The sequence below is a fragment of the Vulpes lagopus genome, chromosome 20 (assembly GCF_018345385.1).
Source record: "Vulpes lagopus strain Blue_001 chromosome 20, ASM1834538v1, whole genome shotgun sequence".
Lineage (NCBI taxonomy): Eukaryota > Metazoa > Chordata > Mammalia > Carnivora > Canidae > Vulpes > Vulpes lagopus.
Window position 1 is genome coordinate 8267997 of NC_054843.1, and position 18684 is coordinate 8286680.

Genomic DNA, 18684 nt, shown 5'->3' on the forward strand with positions numbered 1-18684 from the left:
TCTCTCTCTCTCTCTCTGTGACTATCATAAATAAATAAAAATTAAAAAAAATTAAAAATAAATAAATAAAAATAAAGAACACGATCCAGTAGCGGGCCTCATAACTCCAGAAATTTCGAGGCAGCAATGCGCATGAGGGCTAAGTTTAAATATCTGCGAGAACTGTAAAGTGAAATGAAAGTGGGTGGGATTCCCATTGTTGGCAAAGCCACGGGTGCCAGTGGGAGTGAGGAGCAATACTGTCCATAATCTAGAAGCAAAGGGAATGCCAACCTGGTAGATAAAGATGTAACTCTCCCCACGTAGTTTCACAGACCCCCTGAGTTCTCTGGGGGGCCCTCTGGTTAAGAAGCCCAGGTCTAGACCTGTGTCCCAAAGGTGCGTTAGGGTCGAACCCTTCGACCACTTCATTTTACCTCCTACCAGTGCCTGTCATGGTCTCTGGCACGAGAAATGGGATCAAGAGTGTCGCTTCAAAGGCCAGAGGCATCAAAGCAAATCCCCACGCCGTGTGTTTGCTGGAGAGGCCCAGCTGGGCAGCCCCAGTCACGCTTCCCCTTGGCAGCGTGGGAAGCGAGACCCTCAGGTCACCTCGAAGAGCTTCGTCTGGTTTTCATTCTGGTTTCTTTTCATCTGGAGGAAATACCTTGGAGCAGGTGATGGTGAAGAGGCTGGTGGGCCGCGAGGACCGCTGTCATCTCGTCGTGGTCGGAAGGATGGATGTACTCATAAATGCTGTTGCCCGTGAGCTCCACCTGCCGCAGAGGGAAGGGGAGGGTCAGAAGTCCTCTCGGGGTTGCCCGGGGAGGGGGGTCAAGGAGGGGCAGGTGTACAGGAGGTATGCACTGCCGGGGACAGGGCTTCGACCTCAGCTCGCACACACCTTCTCCACATGCAGAGACACGTGTCTTCTCTCAAGCAGCGCCCTGAACCGTCTCCCACGTGGGGACTGGGGCCCAAAGCCAAGAGAGGCCTAAGCAGGAGGAACTGGGCCGTGAAGGAGGAAAAGGTGGACCATGGAGGGGGGTGACCTGGTGGCCCTGGGCAGTAGCCTTTATACAGGAGGCAGCTCACAACAGACTGGAGCCAGGGCCTTGCCCTCCACCTCACTCCCATGCTGCCTGAGGAGACGGGCCAGGCCGGGACACCTGGCCAGACCACGGTCACTGCGAGAGCCACGTCCTCTCAGAGGCTGAGCAGGTGGGAGCCACGGGGGCTCCACTGCACCTGAGGAGGGCTCAGCGGCCGACAAAGGCCCTCTCTCCTTCAGTGCTGAGCTGCTGTGCCCCTCAGGCACCGCCAGGCCTCTCACACGTTGCCAGAAACGTGTCCCTAACCTTCTGAATCTGGGATGACTGGGTGACCCAGTGGCTCCGGCCCACGGGTGACCTGCAGGAAAGTCTGGGCCCACTCCAGATAGCCACATGACAGGGTGGTTATTTCTGGGGCTTGCTACCCCAGTGCCTGGACACCACCTACTTCCAGGCACACCCTGCAGAGGACGCGATGGCAGGCCTGGAGGTCACGTGCATGTTGGACAGGACCCTGCTTTGCAGGGACGGGAGTCTCTAGGAAAACTCCAGCTTTGGGACCTTTCCACCGAGGTCCCTGGTGATTTGATGCCTGAACTGGAGAACTCTTCTATTGTTCTCCCAAACATAAGTGCGGGGAGAGGGGAAGTTAGAGAGTCTCAAGACCTGGACACCCTTACCCATCCAAAGATGGGCAGTGCCACAGAATGTTCCAGAGACTATGACTGTCAGAAAGGGCCTTCTGAGTAGCAGTGAGTGGATCCTATTTTAGAGACCCAAGAGTGCGGATGAGAACAGTGAATCAGTGCACCCGGGATTGATCAGAAGCCCAGGGCAGTGAGGGCTCTTCCATCACAGCCAGGAGGAGCCCCGAAGCCCAGAGTGTGGAAGAAACAAAGCATGCGAGAGCAGCACAGAACCGTGGGCAGGCCTGACGAACTTGCTCTGCTCTGCCCCACGGCGGGAGGGCCAGCTAAAAGAGCAAAGGCAGGCTTGTGAGTGCCTTGTCCGTAACCACCCCCTCGTTATTTTTAAGTGTGTCATGCTACGTGTTTGTCACTGGTCTCAATCAGAGCAGAGATAACACGATCTTGTGCAAAGGGGCAGCGTGGACCGTGCCACCTCACGCAGCAGGGCAACCGCAGCCAGGCAATTTAATGGACAAGGTCTCCTGGGAGCCACCGGTCCAAATTAGCATCCAGGCCATCGGCTCTTTACTTGGGACCAAGTAATTTACCCCAGTCCTCTGGCCAGTTCTTCCAATTTGTTAAGACGTATGAGTTACCATTTTATTCAGAACCAACTATGTTTCTGGCCCACTAACTAATCTTGTCCCTAAAACGGCGTTCATAGTCCTGTTTTCTGCATGATTCATGGAATGTTTCTTTCCAATATTATGCCAACGGAGGAAGGGAGAGAATCCTGTTACAGAGAGCCTCCCCACCTCCCCACTGGACACTCACCTCCCAAACCTGGCACTTGCACTAATGGCCCTAAAGGGGATTTGCCTACAACCACAGTTATTATGAGAGTTGATTAAAAAACAATGAGGATTAAGAACTAAATGTTCTTCTTTCAAATCATTTCTATTTATCCTTAAAAAATTTCCCAAAAATCAGCAACCAATGGACTTAAACCAGTTAAGTCAGCCATTCAGGACAGGACCATCTCGCCTTCCCTGGGGACAATGATGGAGGTTCTTTGTGAACCTCCCTTGTGAAAGGGATTGGCTAATCAGTAACAGAGCTGGCTGGTTTTTGTTTTCAATCGATTCACAATTTCAATGGTTTATTTTTATTTTTTAAAGATATTTTATTTAGTTATTCCAAAAAGACACAGAGGGAGAGGCAGAGACACAGGCAGAGGGAGAAGCAAGCTCCCTGCAGGGAGCCCAATATGGGACTCGATCCCAGGACCCTGGGATGATGACCTGAGCCGAAGGCAGAGGCTCAACGACTGAGCAACCCAGGCGTCCCTCAATGATTTATTTTTATTTTTTTAATGATTTATTTTTAAAATGAAAAAGTCACAAGATTGAATTTTTTATGTGTTGGCCTATCATTTCTCCCTTACTCATGGTTTTAGGGGAAAAAACGAGCATTTAGGTTTGCTCTCAGTTCTTCATCAGAAAAAAGTGTCTTCTTCTTAGAGAAAGTATATTTATATACTTGCAAAACGACTCGCATCTGTCCTTACAGGGATCTGATTTGTGTTTTAATCCCAAAGTAGCTTCATCTGTCTTCAAAGACCCCATTCTTGCCACATGCGTTTGGAGTACGAGAAGAGAGAGGGTCCATGAATTAAGAGGCTTGATTTTCTGAATCCTTGATTCAATTATAAACTCCAAGGCTGTCCGGGAAGTAAAATGGTCTTCAAATAACGGAAATGTTTTTAAAGAACAAATTTTGGAATGATAAAACAGTGCTGACCTTGACTCAAAATTATGCTTGACATGGTGTTTCCTGTATTTACATATCTATTCGTGCTTTTGAGTGGCTGAAAGAAATGTGACTACCTCACAAAAAAAAAAAAAAAAAATTATGGTTGTCGCCATAAAACTTCCCAGGTCTCATACATCAACCTTATTAAAACAGACCCTCAATGTGATATTTTAGTATTTGTAAAACCCTGCTAACTACAAAATGAATTGCTTTCCTACTAAGAGCGTTTTTATGTTTTGCTGAATAGCTTTCCTTCCTGCCAAGAAAACTACGTATGATAAATACAGCACTAAATGGATATATTCTGGGTCAGAAGGGGAAAGTCACCCAGTACTCTGGAAACACACATTACTCTGCTTTGGGTGTTTTGCTGACTATGGTAAATTAAGCATTAAAAAAAAAAAGATTTGGGTTTCAGGGTTCAAGTTATGTCAACAAACATAAAACGCTGTCCTTTCTCTTTATTTCAAAAGTGAAAGGATTAGGTCTTATGGCCCCAAACAATGCCATGGCTATTTTTACGGTTGAGGTTCCGGCAGCAATCTCAAATATTACATTTTTCCTTTATATGTCTCACAAATGGCTATTTCACACACTATTTCTATAGTTATTTGCAAATTTATATTAGTTACTGAGATGCTACATAGCATATTCGACTTTAGTGAAGAAATGTAAACCACTGGGATACTTTAATAAAGAGTCAGAGGAAATACACAGCAGGTATACAGGGTTTTTTTCCTCCTTCCAATATAAATAAGTTAATTACATTAACCAAAAAACCACGGAACTGACCATCTAATAAACTTGTGTGGATAAAGAGTGCTTCCCCAACTCTACTTCTTCCAAATAGATATAAATTTGACTACCTGAATTATTATGTATCATTTGTGTGCGCACACACCAAGTAGAATTTTCAAGCCTGACGCCTGACTCTGTTTCCCAACACTCAGACCGTGGGCTGAGGAGGTAACTTGCATTTTGTGGTTGTCTCCATCACTCCTTGGTTCGGACCGTGTCAAGTCTGACATGTCGCAAGGATCACCATGTTTACTAATTTAAAAGCAAAAATAATAAACTCTGCCCGACTCCTTACTCCAATACTTGTTTTTAAAAAGTTCAATAAAAAGCTTTGAATTAGGATGGGCTTCTAACACATAAAGAATCATTTTTATACTCACAAGTAGATCATTCAGATACTTATTTAGATAGTGCAGGGGTTTTTTGTTGTTGTTGTTTTGGTTTTTTTTTTAGAAAAACACCACTTTGCTGTGAATTGTCACAAAGTTATGACAGCCTAAGAGCTTGGGTTCCCCAGGAGCTGCTACCATAGAGTTTAACCCTGAATTAATGTGAAAGATGTTGTTACTTAATGAGATAATGTCATTGAGAGTAATTGAAAGTTCTTGGAACACAGAAGGACGCTATGTAAATATAAGCTATTAGTACTCTCGTTATTCATCAGAAAATCTGTTTAAAGGGTTCCTCGGCCTACTGGACGGAATTTTCTTAACACTTTCATCTCTGAGGATTAAAAAAAGATCCTTAAGCCTGTTTTAATAAAGTTTTCATGTTTGACATACTTGCCTGACATACTTGCCTATCTTTTGGAATAATCCAAAAGATCCAAAAAAAATTTTTTTAAAGGAGAACGTGGGTATTTGACATCCTATTCAATACTTCATTTTACTATTTAAGTAGAGAAGACAGGAAAAAATACACACTGTGATTCTGCCTAGATTTCCTTCTACAGAGTTAATCGTGAGCAGGAGGCAGATTTGAGGGGAAGGTTTGTTGTTGCTTATTTAAACAGTTCAGCATGGAACACTCCCCAGACACTAACGAGGGCTCGTGTCTGCATTCGAGTGTTTTCGTAGCTGGTGACTGATGGTGAGACAGTCCCGCCAAGAGATCAGGAGGGGAAAAAATCAGTCGTTCAACACAGTTTGATTTATCTTTTTTAAAATGACACTTCTCACAGATAAAAGGCATCTCTACAACATTCTTGAAAAATGATGGTGTAGGGGCACCTGGGTGGCTCGTTGGTTGAGCATCTGCCTTTGGCTCGGAGTGATCCCAGGGTCCTGGGATCGAATCCCGCATCAGGCTCCCCGCATGAAGCCTGCTTCTCCCTCTGCCTATGTCTCTGCCTCTCTCTCTCTGTAGTTCTGATGAATAAATAAATTTCCTCTCCTTTCAAAATTGTGACACCAAGTTTGATTTCTGCATTAATGACCAAAAGGAAATATAATTTTCACTGGGGTTCTGCTTAGGTTTCCTTTTGTAGAGCTCATCATTGAACAGGAGGCAGATTTGTCACCTATACAATATTTTGTTCATTCTTGATTACTGTGCTCATATAAATCAATTTCACTTCCCACATAAAAAGAGAAAAATGATTGAGAGCGAGATGTAGGATGCTAGAAGCTTATGCCTGAGTGAACGGGGACGTCCCAGAATGTACACAGGGCCTTAGGATGTGCCAGGACTAAGCAACCCTATTATGTGCCCACCACAGGACACTCTTTGAAGCAACTGTGCTACTTGAAGTATAGGTCTAATGAAACTCTGGTGACACTTGGCTTTTGTGTAGCTCCTTATGATTTATAAATCACATAAAATGGGCACTTTGATAGATTTCTTATCACAATCCTGAAAGAGAGGTAAAGCAGGCAGTATTTTCTTATTTAAGTGGTGGCTCAGAGAGGTTAAGTGCCTGCCCTACCAGACAATGAAAACCATCGAACTGCATTTCCCTTTTTGCTTTGACTACTAGGGAGCTCAGATCCAAATTTAATATCTGAAAATAGTGACTTTATCTGTTTTATCATTGTTCAGTCATTTTTAAAGGATGTGAAATGTTTTATCTTGTTTGTGATGTTATTATAAGACTAAGCAAAGGCCTGATAAATTACAACTGAAAAATTAAGTAATCTGCTCAAAATCATTCGGCCACAGATTGAATTAGGGCTAGAAACCAGACTGGTTACAACGAAAGGGCCTTAGGTAGTTCTAAATAGGGCAAGGTGGAAATTCAGAGAATAACAACCTTGGAAAATATCTAAATACTACATTTCATGTTCCCACAGTATTTCCCATTCTACAAATATACTGATACCATTAGCCATAAAAGTGTAAGAGCCAAGCCTTAGCAAATTTTAACCCGGAGACCTGGTTTCATAAAGGAAGAGAAGAGTAAGAGAAAAGGAAACACTAAATAATCTTAATATGAATTTCTCTTTAAAGGATTTTACATAAGGATCCCGGGCACAGAAACCCCCTGGGCATGAATAAGGACATTCACACATTGGAAGAGAAGGTTGTAAACAAGTGGCAAGTTTAAAAAATGCATTGGCAGAAAAAGAAAAGGAATACACTAGATGCAGTTTTCCAAATTGGTAATTTTGTTTTTTAGTGAAAAGAAAAAAAAGAAAAAAAAAAACCACCCCAGTCTCGTTAATTGGCACGTTTTATTTTGGCTTAACTACAGAGGGGGCTGGTGCAATACGGATTATTCATCTGCCTCCTGGGAGCCCATTTCCTGTCTTTAATTAATTCTAGCGTGTCTTCAGTCATAGTGAAAAAAAAAAAAAGCACTCTGATAATTCACAATGCAAAGAAACATTTAGTCCCTATATGTATGAAAAAAAAATGTGACTTTTAGATCCACGCTCGTTAAACCAGAAACGTGAACAGCCAAAATCAGTTAGACTCCTCCCCTCCCCCATTCCGAGGAGCCCAGACTGCAGCCGAATTCTCCCCCAAACCCTGGGCACCACGGGAATAGATAAAAGCTGAGCGCACCTTTCTCCTTTACGGGATGAACCCCCTTTTAGAGGACAGTTCCAGAAAAATCGGTAATATTTAAATGTTCTAGAGAAAACAGGCCCTTGCTGTGCAAAACAGTAGTAAACTGGGTTTTATGAGTTTCTATCACAAGCATATAAAATGCTTTACTGAAACGACCACTGAACTGGAAAAACTCAGGAAAAATTACCCTGAATTCCATGTGAACACTCATAAATCTACCCCCCCCTTCTCTCTCCCCAAAGCACAGTCTGCATAAAATCCATGTTCAACATCAGTTTTCCTCTCGCTTTCATGGCAATTCACAATACCACGTGCAGCCCAGCAAGCGCAGACGGAAAAACCTCCCTTTGTGAAGCTCTTGTTAGTGGCCGAGTGTTACTGTAGAAGCAGAGTCCAGGCTATCAGATGGAATCTCAGAACAAAGCTGACTGTTGCAAAGATATACTGGTCATTAATCCCAAAGGGAAAAAAAGAAAGTAAAACCAGGAAATGTAACATGAAGAAAAGCTCTGCGGGATGGCCTAAGAAGATGATTTTGCCATTTTGGATTATTTCATCCACAAAGGCAGAAGCTTGAATAGAATCATTTATAAGCTGGGTAAGACTGTCAAGATCTGCCAACATTTAATGTTATATTTTGGTTGTAAATAAAGATAGGTAACACCTACCTGCGACAAGCCCAAATGTACAGAAGCTGTTTCCGATATATACATGATTTTGCCATCAGACGCTACCACGAAAACAAATCCATCCAAAGTCTGTAAAAGAGAGCGCCAGGGTAAGAGTGAAATCTGATAATTGTACTGTCACTGAAGTGGAGGAATGTATAAAATATTATCATCCGTCCGTATTTGTTAAATGCAAAACGGAGCCCAGGGCCATAAGAGTGATTCCAGGTTACAACACCGAAGCCTTAATTCCCGGGGCCAGGCTCTCAAACGCTTTTAAAGCACTTTAAAAACAATCTTACATCCACATCACAAAAATCATGCAAAACACTTGAGAACTCCTCACATGCTCAGTTTAAATGCAGTAGCTTTATTGTTTAGGGTTTATTTTAGCACTTAGCACAAATCCGGAGTTCTATGGTTCTTAGGGGGAAACCTACCACTATATAGACCATTTTATGTCATAATTGGCAGTCCTTTATACCGCTAGGACATATGCTTTATTTGCCACAATTTTCTAGTTACCCGTAAGTACCATTTGAATAATAAATTCCGAACACTACCACTCCCCTGAAAATAAAATACCCGGTTATTTTAACAGACTATGTCTACAGAATTAACTACTTAGAATTTGCAAGAGATCAAATAACCTTTGCAAAATTCAAGGAGAAAAAGGATCAATTTCTGAAAAATTAAAACTACCTAAATGATACTGCCTAAGCTGGCTAGCCTTCAAAAAAATAAAGTAAAAATTTAAGAGCTAATTAAGACAAATAAAAAGGTAATGATTGTATTTATATGTGGCAAGGATAAAAAGACTAAATTATTTTTAAAAAAGGAAACTGCATTTTTATTTACCCATTCATATTTTAGATCCAGAACCAAAGAAAAGCAATAAAGTTGGTGAAAGATCCATACAACCCACAATGCTGCCCCCATAAAAAATATTCCAAATTAATTTCTGGCCACAAATTCTATTTTTACAGCATGTAATTGAAACCAGATTACCTTCGGTTTTTCTAAATTTACCCCCCTTTGGAGGGGGGCCTAAAAAGAATGTGGTAGAAATGAAACTTGAAAGATATCCTTACATTCTGCTGTCTCAAATACAGTTTTACTGTAAAAATCCTTTGCCAACTAAACTATCATCACCCTAACCTATGCTGAGGTTGAAATCAACATCTTGATTATAAGCCTTCCTTTCTTGTTTCTAACTCAGCTACAAAATATTTTCCCAACTAAATTCCGTTTCCAAAATATAAGCTATACGGCAGTTTTTAAAATTATAAACGTTTCGGCACTTTTTGCTCTCTTGCTTAACTCCAAAATCATTAAAGGGATACATTTATTGAAACAGTGTCTGACGGTCAGCCATACGAGAAAAAAAGAAAAAATCATCATAACTAAATTCTGAAAGTTGCCAGCAGTAACTAAAAAAATAATATCCTTAATGGAAAATGTTGAGTATGCCTTCAGAGCTGCAAATGACCCAATTTGCTTGAATGTACATTAACTGTAAACACACCCAAGCACCCAGCATTCCTGAATTAAAGAAATGCACGGGGGAGGAACCTAGACGTGTTGACTGTGCCCGCCTGGTTTTGACTGAAGTTGTCACTGATGTTAGTGTCACTTATAATATGTCGGAGTATCAAACAAGCACAAGACCGCTGCGCCCGGAGCTGCAAGTGAGCAAAGGGGTGATCGCAGGGCACGGGAAGGACTCCAAGAGCGCCATTTCCCCGGCCTGGCTATGACATCGTTTGCTTTACGCTGTAAAAGCTTCAGGTTTTAAATATTCTCCGAGATCTTCTCTTCCCCAGAGCATGCATTTAAATAAATAAATAAATAAATAAATAAATAAATAAATAAATAAATAAATAAAAGTTAAAAAAAAATCATACTAGGGCATTCGGAGAAAGGGGTTTCGAAAAGATCCGCTTTTTTCGAAATGCGGAGCTCTTGGCTGACTCGCTGACCCAAGTCATTGCAAGCAGCCGCCAACTTTTTTTTTCTTTTAAAGAAAACACAAAATAGAAGGAGGAAATGCAAAACAGCTCTCGGTAAGCATTTTTCGATGGCAGAGACAAATGACGGGTGGGGGGAATGAATCGGATCCTTGATGAGGCTCTGTAAAGGGCGTTTGAAAGATTCTGAGACAAGAGGCGTTGAGGTCCCCACCTCGCGCCGGCCGCTGACTTGGAAGTGGCCGGTCGTGCGCACGCTTACCGGGCTAGAGTCGCAGACACTGCGGGCCAAATCCGCCAGGAGCGGTTTACCGGTTGGACTAAAGGACTCTGAGCTGAGGGCTCTAAGCGGCTGACCACAACCCAAGCAAGGGTTCCTTCCCTTCACGAGCCAGGTGACCCCGAGGCCCCACCAGGTCGTGATCTGGAGCACTCAAGACTTGAAGGACTGTGTTGAACCAGGCCCCAGCACTTGCTGTGTGACCTCAGGCATGTGCTTAACCTCTCTGTGCCTCAATTTCCTCCTTCGGAAAAATCGAAGTTCAAAACAGAACCTCCTCTGGGCGGGTGATGATGCAGGATGCTACAGTAGTAAACTCTCAATAAATGCTAACTGTTAATACTTTATTATAGATGCTGTCTTCCTTTCATTGCACCCCCCCCCCCAACATATAGGATTGTCAGGGGCTTTAGAACTACCACACTCCAGCTCAGAGCGCCCGATGGATCGATCGTTCCTTCTTTGGCTCAAGCGCCTGGCACAGCATCTGGCACAGAGCAAACGCTCCATAAAAGTTCCCTAAGGGAAGTTAGGTTGGAAGGAACCCCGTGCCCACCGGCGCCCCTAGGCCTAGATTTCACTGGTTAGCGAGTCCTGCGGCTAGTGAGTCTTGGGGCTGGGAATGATGAGATGCGATGCGGGGTCCAGGTGGGGCTGCCTGGAGGTTACTCTGGCTGAGCTGAGTCCACCCCCAGTCCCCGTCTTCAAGGAGGATGCACTGGACAAGGGGGCGGGTGGGGAGAAGGGGGAGTCAGTAGCCAACTGCCTCGAGGTCCAGGAGCTGTCTCTGGCCTTGGGACCTCTGCAGCCTGATGGTGGCCTTTGGATCCCCCCCCCCCCCGGGCTTCTTGGGTAGGGACACCTGGAGACTGGGGTGACGGGGCCAGAAGGGAGCCCAAACCGCGCGCAGGTCAGCGCTCCTTAGGCGGCTGGAGGCTAAGGAGGCTTTACCTGAAGCAAGTGCGATCCCAGCTCCTTGGCGACGCTGTCCAGGGGCCCGGCGCGGCACGGCTGTCCCCACGCGTCTCCTAAACCTGGACCGAGGAGTAAAGCAAATCAGTAAACGCCAGCGCGATTGGAGAGGCCCCCACACCCGGAGGGCGCGCAGCACCTCCCCACCGTGCGCCCCGGCTGGTCCCTCGGAATCCCCAGCGCCCCAACCCGCCACCTCCTGGGCTCCACAGCCACCGGCTGTGTCCTTGCCGTCGCCCCTTTGCCCGGGATTAAAGAGAAAAAAGGCCAGAGGAGATAGTCTCGCCAAGGCCTTGGGTCCAAGCGCCCCCAGCGCGCACGGAGCTCGTCGCCAGGCTCCCGTGGGTCGCCCATGTGCTCACGGCTCTGAAATTGCCGTTTCATTTGAAATGCCATAAAGTAATCTAATCTGCTTTGAAATCGGCCATCCTCGAAGCCAAACGGGGGTATTGATTTGACCTGTAAAAACTCCCCCATGGACCTTCCCTCACTGCCTCCCTTCGCTGTGTCGCCGGCGACCATGTGTTTCCCTAAAGATGGAGAGGCCCAGACGGAAAGCCTTAGTCTTAAACGTTTCAGAGGCAGCTTTTCCTGCCTTAAAAAAAAAAATTTTTTTTTTTTAATTTTAAACCACGTTTAATCCCTCAGACTCCCCAGTCCTCACAGGGGCCTCGGGAGCGCCTTCCCTCTTCTGATCCTAGTGCTCCAGCTTGGGAAGGCTTTACCTGGGGGCTTCCCCGGGGACAAGCTCCAAATGCTGCCCGAGGCGTGGTGGGGATGGGGAGAAGGCGGTGGGAGTCCCGTAGGTACTCCACGATAACTGGAAGAATTAGGGTTCCCCAGTTCTTAACTGCTCCCCCACCCGACTTCCTGCTTCTCCCCACCACCTCCCTGAAGGTCAGGAGTATTTCAGAAAGTGCACCTGGGGAAAGGTGGCCCTGCCCAGCGAAACCTCCTCTCCTGTGACCCCAGAAATCCCAGGCTTTCTTCTGCATATTCAGGAGAAAGTAGGAAACCCAGGTGAGGTCTTGGCACTAAGTGCCAGGTGGGAGAGCCCCCAGTGGTTACCTGGAGTCCTTCCCATAAGGACTGGCCAGCAATGGTCCAGTTAGCACCACTGCCCAGGAGCAAGGTGGAAAAGGCCAGGGGCTGCTGTCTCAGCCTGCACCCCATTGCCTCCAGCGGGAAGGTGGCTCTGGGCTCCAGGCCCACTTGTGCACCATCCACCCCTGGATAAGACCCCTAAGGGGTTAGCTGTGGGTCTCACCCCAGGTATGTCCTCTTCCCTTCCTCCTCCTTTCCTCCCAGTCGATCCCCACTGCAAGTTGGGAGAGCGGGTTGTGAAGCCAGAGCTGGATGCGGGGAGTGTGGAACCTCACCTAGACACAGCGAATTTGGGGACCATTCCCCTGCACTACAAAACTCCAAGCAGGTGGCCTAGAAAGTTACCACGTAGGATCTCCCCCGCTGTGCCCGAGGGGGTCAGACATCTCACCTTCTGGAGGCCTCCACCCAAGCATGAGGGAGCCACCCAGCCCCAGAGCCCCTCGGGAGCCCCAGGTCCTCCGCAGAGGCTTTGGGGATCCTCCCTGCAAACTCTGTTCAGTGACTAAAAAAGCGATGACCTTTTATTTCTCCTCCTGGGCTATAGGAATTAGGGGCTTATTCTGGTCCCCCCATAAGGAAGTGGCTAATTTCCACATATCCTGATCCCCCATACAGGATCACAGTCCCTCAGCCTTGACCATACGAACAGAGGTGTCTTCTTAACCCCAGAAAATCACTGTCTGCCCAATTTCACTCCCAAGGATGACCATAGTGACCATAGTAGGGCACCTCGGGCTCTCACTAGCAGGACTTTCCCATCCCCCACCACCTACACAGGATGGCTTGGTGGGGGTCAATGTTTACTCCATCAATGAGAAATGGAAAGAATTAATATTTAAAAGCCTTGGGACTTGAATGTTAAAAAAGAATTTAATAAAGACCCAAGAATCCTGATTTCTGAAAATGGACAAATGTTCCCTGGTAACTGTCCTTTACGCAGCTCCCTGGTCCTCTCCCAGGTTTGGACCACACTAGCCTTGCCTGGCTCAGTAGGAAACTGAACTCCCAGATTAGGCTTCTTGCAGTGTCCGCAGCCAGGTGACCTAGGGAACTCTGTACCTTAAACGTACAGACCCAAACCAGACTTGCCTGTCCAGCTCTCACAAAAGCCTTGTGGAAGGCTCTGGCCTTACATGCCAAAATGCATTGGGTACACAGAACAATTTTTCACATAATTCAAATACCCTGATACTTCAAAAAAGCCAGTTCTCTTAAATCATTACAATTTTCCCTAGAATTTCCTGACTCCTCTGCTTTGCTGGTAGGTATTTGGTCTGAATGCCCCCTCTAGACCTAGCCCAAGGTGGCAGGGGTGACAGGTTTCCCTGAAGTATCCTTGCCCCCATGCCATCTCAGCCCAGGCAATGGTCCTGCCAGCTCTTACATTAGAAACCTCTGTGGATGAGACCTTTCCAACTCCACCCATAGAAATCTACTTTAGGTTGAACGTGGAGACTAAATACGGTAAGGTTGGTAACAAGAAAAAAAAAGTAGTCTTGGTACTATAAAGCCATATGTACCCCGAAAAAGTGAGGTGCTGGGCATGTGGGCCTTATCTGGACTTCACAAAGGACTTTATTTCAGGAATGAAGGGAGACAGGTAAGACTTAGCTAAGTTCCTCCAAGATTATCAGTGGTTGGTGGTCCATCTCACCTGATCCTGGGAGCACCCACTGTTTACTGGCTGTGGGGGCAGCAGCAGGGTTGGGGGTCAGGAGGGGGGAATCCCAAGCCTGGCTTGTGGTTCCCCTGTCTGGGTTTGCTGTCCCAATTGCCCTATGTGTGTCACCAGGGAAGTCCACTGGAGACTCCCTGCTACTGAGAATTCAGAATCCAGATGGCCAGGCCATAGGAGAGGAGGTCAGCCACTGGCTCAGAGGGTCAGGGAGTCAGGAATCCCCTTTCCCCCTCAGCCTCTGATGGTTTGTGGGTACCTGTACCTTGTATCCACATTTGGCCATTTGGCTGACTGGCCATTTGGTTTACCAGGCTTAGGACACCTGGGTGGTTCAGTGGTTGAGCATCTCCCTTTGGCTCAGGTCATGATCCTGGGGTCCTGGTATCCAGTCCCACATCAGGCTCCCCGCAGGGAGCCTGTTTCTCCCTCTGCCTGTGTCTCTGCCTCTCTCTCTGTGCCTCTCATGAATGAATAAATAAATAAAATCTTCAAAAAATAAAATAAACCTTACCAGGCTGTCCTGCTACTGAAGCTATCTAAATATGGTCTCTCCTCTCTGGGTGCTCCATTAGTCACTCAACAAACAGCTGTTGAGCACCTGCTGTGCAACCCAGAGAAAGGGTCTGGAGTTTGGTAAGAACTCCTAGGATGACTTTCTGGAAGGCAGCCTTGGCTATCTGAAATGGTGACAAGAATACGCCTCACAGGAATCTTGCGAAAGCTAAATGAGGTTAAGAGGGGACCATCTGACCCTGTCACCACCCGTCTGTGGAAAACTGGATCTGGGATTGAGAAAAAAAAAACAGGACAGACCTTTCGGAAGCTCCCAGGAGACACAGAGGAGAATCTCACCTCCTGCTCCCACTCCCCGTTGAAGATGCCAGCTGGGCCAGTCTAGATGGTCTGATCTCCAGCAAGTGCCCTGACCCCTAACCTTTATTTCTCAACTCTAAAGTGAGGGGTTTTTGTGGGATTAAATGAGCTAAACCAGAGGGTGCTGAGCAAAGCTGCTGGGGCCCGGTGGGAGGCGGGGGCGCTCCCACTGTCGGGGTCCAGCCTTCTCTGGCCTTCCCACTGCTAGCCCGCCTCCTCCTTCCCTCCTCCAATTCCTAGCCCCTGGGCGGGGGAGAGGGGAGAGGGGAGGAGGCATGTTATTGGGGAGCATGGGCCATCTGAGGACACAAGGTCACAGTGACTGGCTGCAACTACTCCAAAATCAAGAAGGGTGCCCCCCCTCCCCCCCGCCTGGGGGTTGCTCCTCCACCTCAACCCCCCTACCCCAGGGTGGAACCCGCCCCACGGGTGTTTACAGCCCGGCTTGCCGGCTTGCCGAGCCTTACCAGCAAGGGGGCTGCAGGATGGGGCCGGGCCGGGGCTACCGCGCCGCCTGCTCCCCGTGGAGGTTGCACCCCAGGAGCCTGGGCTGCCTGGCCGCCCTAGGGGTGCCCCCCGCTGGCGCTCCTTCCTTGCTAACTGGTCTCGGTTCTGGGGTTCCTCCGAACACTTCAATCTCGGCCCTTGGAATGCTTCGTTCTCAGGGTCCCCGAGAAGCCCGGCTTTTGGGCTTCTTTTCCAGACCTAGGGTCGCACAGGGCACCAGGAGCAGGGTGGGAAGGGGGGTTGTGGGGGCCTGGCGGGGCCGGCCGGCGGCGGAGAGAGGGAGGGGGCTTCCAGCCTGGCCTCGCCTGGCCGCCGGCCAGAGGACGTGCTCAGACAACAGACAGGAGGCCTGGGGTCCCCCAATGCCCAACGGGGAGGCCCGGCCTGGCCGTGCAGGGAGGAGTGCGGGTGGCCCGGCGCCTGGGTTCTGGGCCCCAGGAGCCGACTCTGTGGCCCGAACCTCCAGGGCCCCCGCCCCGGAGTTCCCTCCACCGCTGCCCACAGCGGTCCGCTTGGAGACTGTGAGCTTCCCCTCCCAGAGCCCGAGGTGGAGAGGGTTGTAAAACTCCACATTATTCGAAAAGAAAAGAAAAGAAAAAAGAAAAGAAAAGAAAAGAAAGAAAAGAAAAAAAAGAAAAGGAAAGAAAAGAAAAGAAAGAAAGAAAGAAAGGGAAAGGAAAGGAAAGGAAAGGAAAGGAAAGGAAAGGAAAGGAAAGGAAAGGAAAGGAAAGGAAAGGAAAGGAAAGGAAAGGAAAGGAAAAAATATCTGTATTATTTCAGGTTTCAGTAGAGAAAAGGCTCGCTCCTATCTGTTTAAGTTTAGGGCGAATTTCTTGTCCCAAACCCTCTAAATCAAAGCGCTTCCATTCCCGACAACAATTTCTAGGCATCTGCCTGAATCTAAACCCAGACAAATTCCATCACTGGAATGATTCCGGCCTCAAACCCCCATTATTTTTGTGTGAGAATGACAGTGTGTACTCCCTTCCCCTGCTTTCCCCAGCACCTGTCCAGAGTCTTCAGGTCTGGGAAAGGAGGAGGAGGGGCTCTGTGCTCCTTGGCGTAGTTAGCCTCAGTTTCCAGCTCCATTCCTGAGCTGGGACCACAGGCCAGTCCCTCGTGTCAGCTGTCTGTGTGCAAGGGCCCAAAAGGGGCACCACCCCCTATCCCACTGCTGGGAGTCGAATCCTGGCTTCTAGGAAGGAGCCTAACCAACCCATCCGCCTTGGAGTTCCTGTGGCTCTGACTCAGGCTTCCTGAGGCCCAGTGCTCATCACCTGAGGGAGGAACTTGTCCTGAACCCTGCGTGGCATGGTCACCATGCAGCTCTGGTCCAGAGTTCTCCCACCGGGTGCCTCTCTGTTTCCAAAGCACCCCCTCTCCTGAAGAGAAGGCCACAGTGCAAAGAGGGCGGGGAAAATTGTGGGCCCCGCACTTCCCTGAGCCCTGCGTGTACCAGGCTTTCCCAGCCACCAGTGAGCAGACTAAGTTTTAAATTCTGAGTCCACTCCCAAAGCCAGCCTTGCTTTCCCTCCCTCTTCCCTGTCTACCTTCCATTTCTTAGCTATTAAGGGAGGGGTGTGTGTGCACGCGTGTGCAGAAAATAGCAGGTCTTGCAACTGCAGGCAGGGAATCCCAGAGGTCCACAGAGTGGGGGCACTCTGCCATCTAAGCTGTGTCTGGCTCAGGAAAAACTTTGAACTCCCAGGAAGAAGTGACTGGAGTGAAGTTAGATTTCCACCTGCAGTGCCTGGTTCCTCACACTCAATCCCAGGAAACTTGCACAGATGCGGAGTTCTTAATAGGCCCATTTTGCAGACAAGGAGAAGTAGGTCTAATGGGGCAGCTTAACAGAACAAAACTTTGAACGTCCCTAAACATTGCCAGCACCCCTAAGCGTGCAGTCTGACCTCCCTGGGGACTGTCCACCTTGGCTCCTATGCCTCCTTCTGCCCCTGTGTGGGAGGCTCCGAGCTCCTCCTCTATCTTCCCTCTGGCCCAGGTGGTTTCAGTGTGAAAGGAGCCATGGCCAGCGGCCTCCGGCGCAGCGAGAGAACAGCCGGTGGTGGCCGGTGGCTGGCGGCCACAGCAGCGACCGGCTGTTCTGGCTCGTGCTGTGGGACCCTGGGAAAGGCCCGTCCCTCTCTGGCCTCAATTTCTCAGGGACCAAGGGTTAGTGGGCGATGTCTGCCGTTCCTTTGGACTGCGCTATTCACTTTCTGACTCCCGAAGGCCTAACTTGGCGTCTAGATCCTTCCTCACCCAGGGATCCCTCCTGCTCCAGGACTATGGAACAAGCGGGTTCCACTCGCTGCATCATTCGGTCCGCAGCTGAGAGCCCGCGGAGCAGATCCCGGGGCTCCCGCCGCTGCGCAAACCTGCCTTGGCCCTAACCCTTCCTGATGCTGGCGCCCGGATCCCGCCCGATCCGCCAGGCCCTATTCCGTTCCCCGGCGCGGACCCAGGCTCCAGAACAGAAGCGAAATCAATTACAGCGTGGCTTCCGCAGGCCGCGCTTCCGAGCCCCCAGGAGGCGGGGTGGGGGGTGGTGGTGGTGGTGGTAGTGATTTTGCATAACTGAGGTCTGTCTAAACGCGGCTTTCTCTCCCCAGGCACCCAACTTTACAACTCCGCGCCCCAGACTTTCTTCAGGGGAGCAGTGCTACCGCCCAGAGCTGCAGGCCCCAGGCCTCTGGACCAAGCGAGGAGTCCCGGGCCTCCGAGTCCAGCCCTGCAGGCAAGCGCCCCGGTTCCCTGCTCAGGCCCCCGCGGGAGGCGCGGGTTGCAACCACTGCCTCTACCCCGGCCTTGATCAATCCAGACCCCAGAGGTTCAGGGCCATTTCCAAAAACTCTAGCACCAAACAACTATTTCCGGATCCCTCCCTGAGTTCCAACTGCCATAGGCACTCCCAGGAGGCACACAGGTCGCCCCTCAACCAGGCCACTATCCAACAAAGCACAGGGGCCTGGTGCTTGAGTCCTGGACCCCCAGCTAGCCCACCCCTGCAAAGGGCTCAGGGCCAAGAAATTCTGAGTCCCAGGGCCTTGGAGACTCACTTCCCAGAGTTAGAACACCCAGATCCAATTTTTAAAAATCTATAAGAAGCAGTACACCCACGACTTCCCAATTTTTAGCAGGCTTTCCTGGAAATTCTCCAAACAATAAATGGCTTACAATTAGCCCTCTTTCTGCAGAACTTTCTTTCTAATTTCTGGCTCACTTGAAATCATTGGTAACAAATCATTTAATATTCCAATCCTGGCTTCTAATGTGCTTATTTCCAGTGTGGAAGTGAGAAGCCAGGGTCCTGTCCTGGTTCCCCACCTGCTTGCAGCATGCAAAGTAAGAAA

At 48.4% G+C, this 18684-nt stretch overlaps 1 protein-coding gene across 1 annotated transcript in view; it reads right to left on the reverse strand.

The window, feature by feature from the left end:
• The window catches only part of SIM2 (SIM bHLH transcription factor 2), a 54511-nt gene that overhangs the window by 33532 nt on the left and 2295 nt on the right, over positions 1 to 18684 (reverse strand). The window contains exons 2-4 of the mRNA XM_041734800.1: positions 11146 to 11228; positions 7948 to 8037; positions 647 to 755 (exon numbers count right to left, since the gene is read on the reverse strand). Of these exons, the coding sequence (XP_041590734.1) occupies positions 647 to 755; positions 7948 to 8037; positions 11146 to 11228 (282 nt within the window). The remainder of the gene's footprint in view (positions 1 to 646; positions 756 to 7947; positions 8038 to 11145; positions 11229 to 18684) is intronic.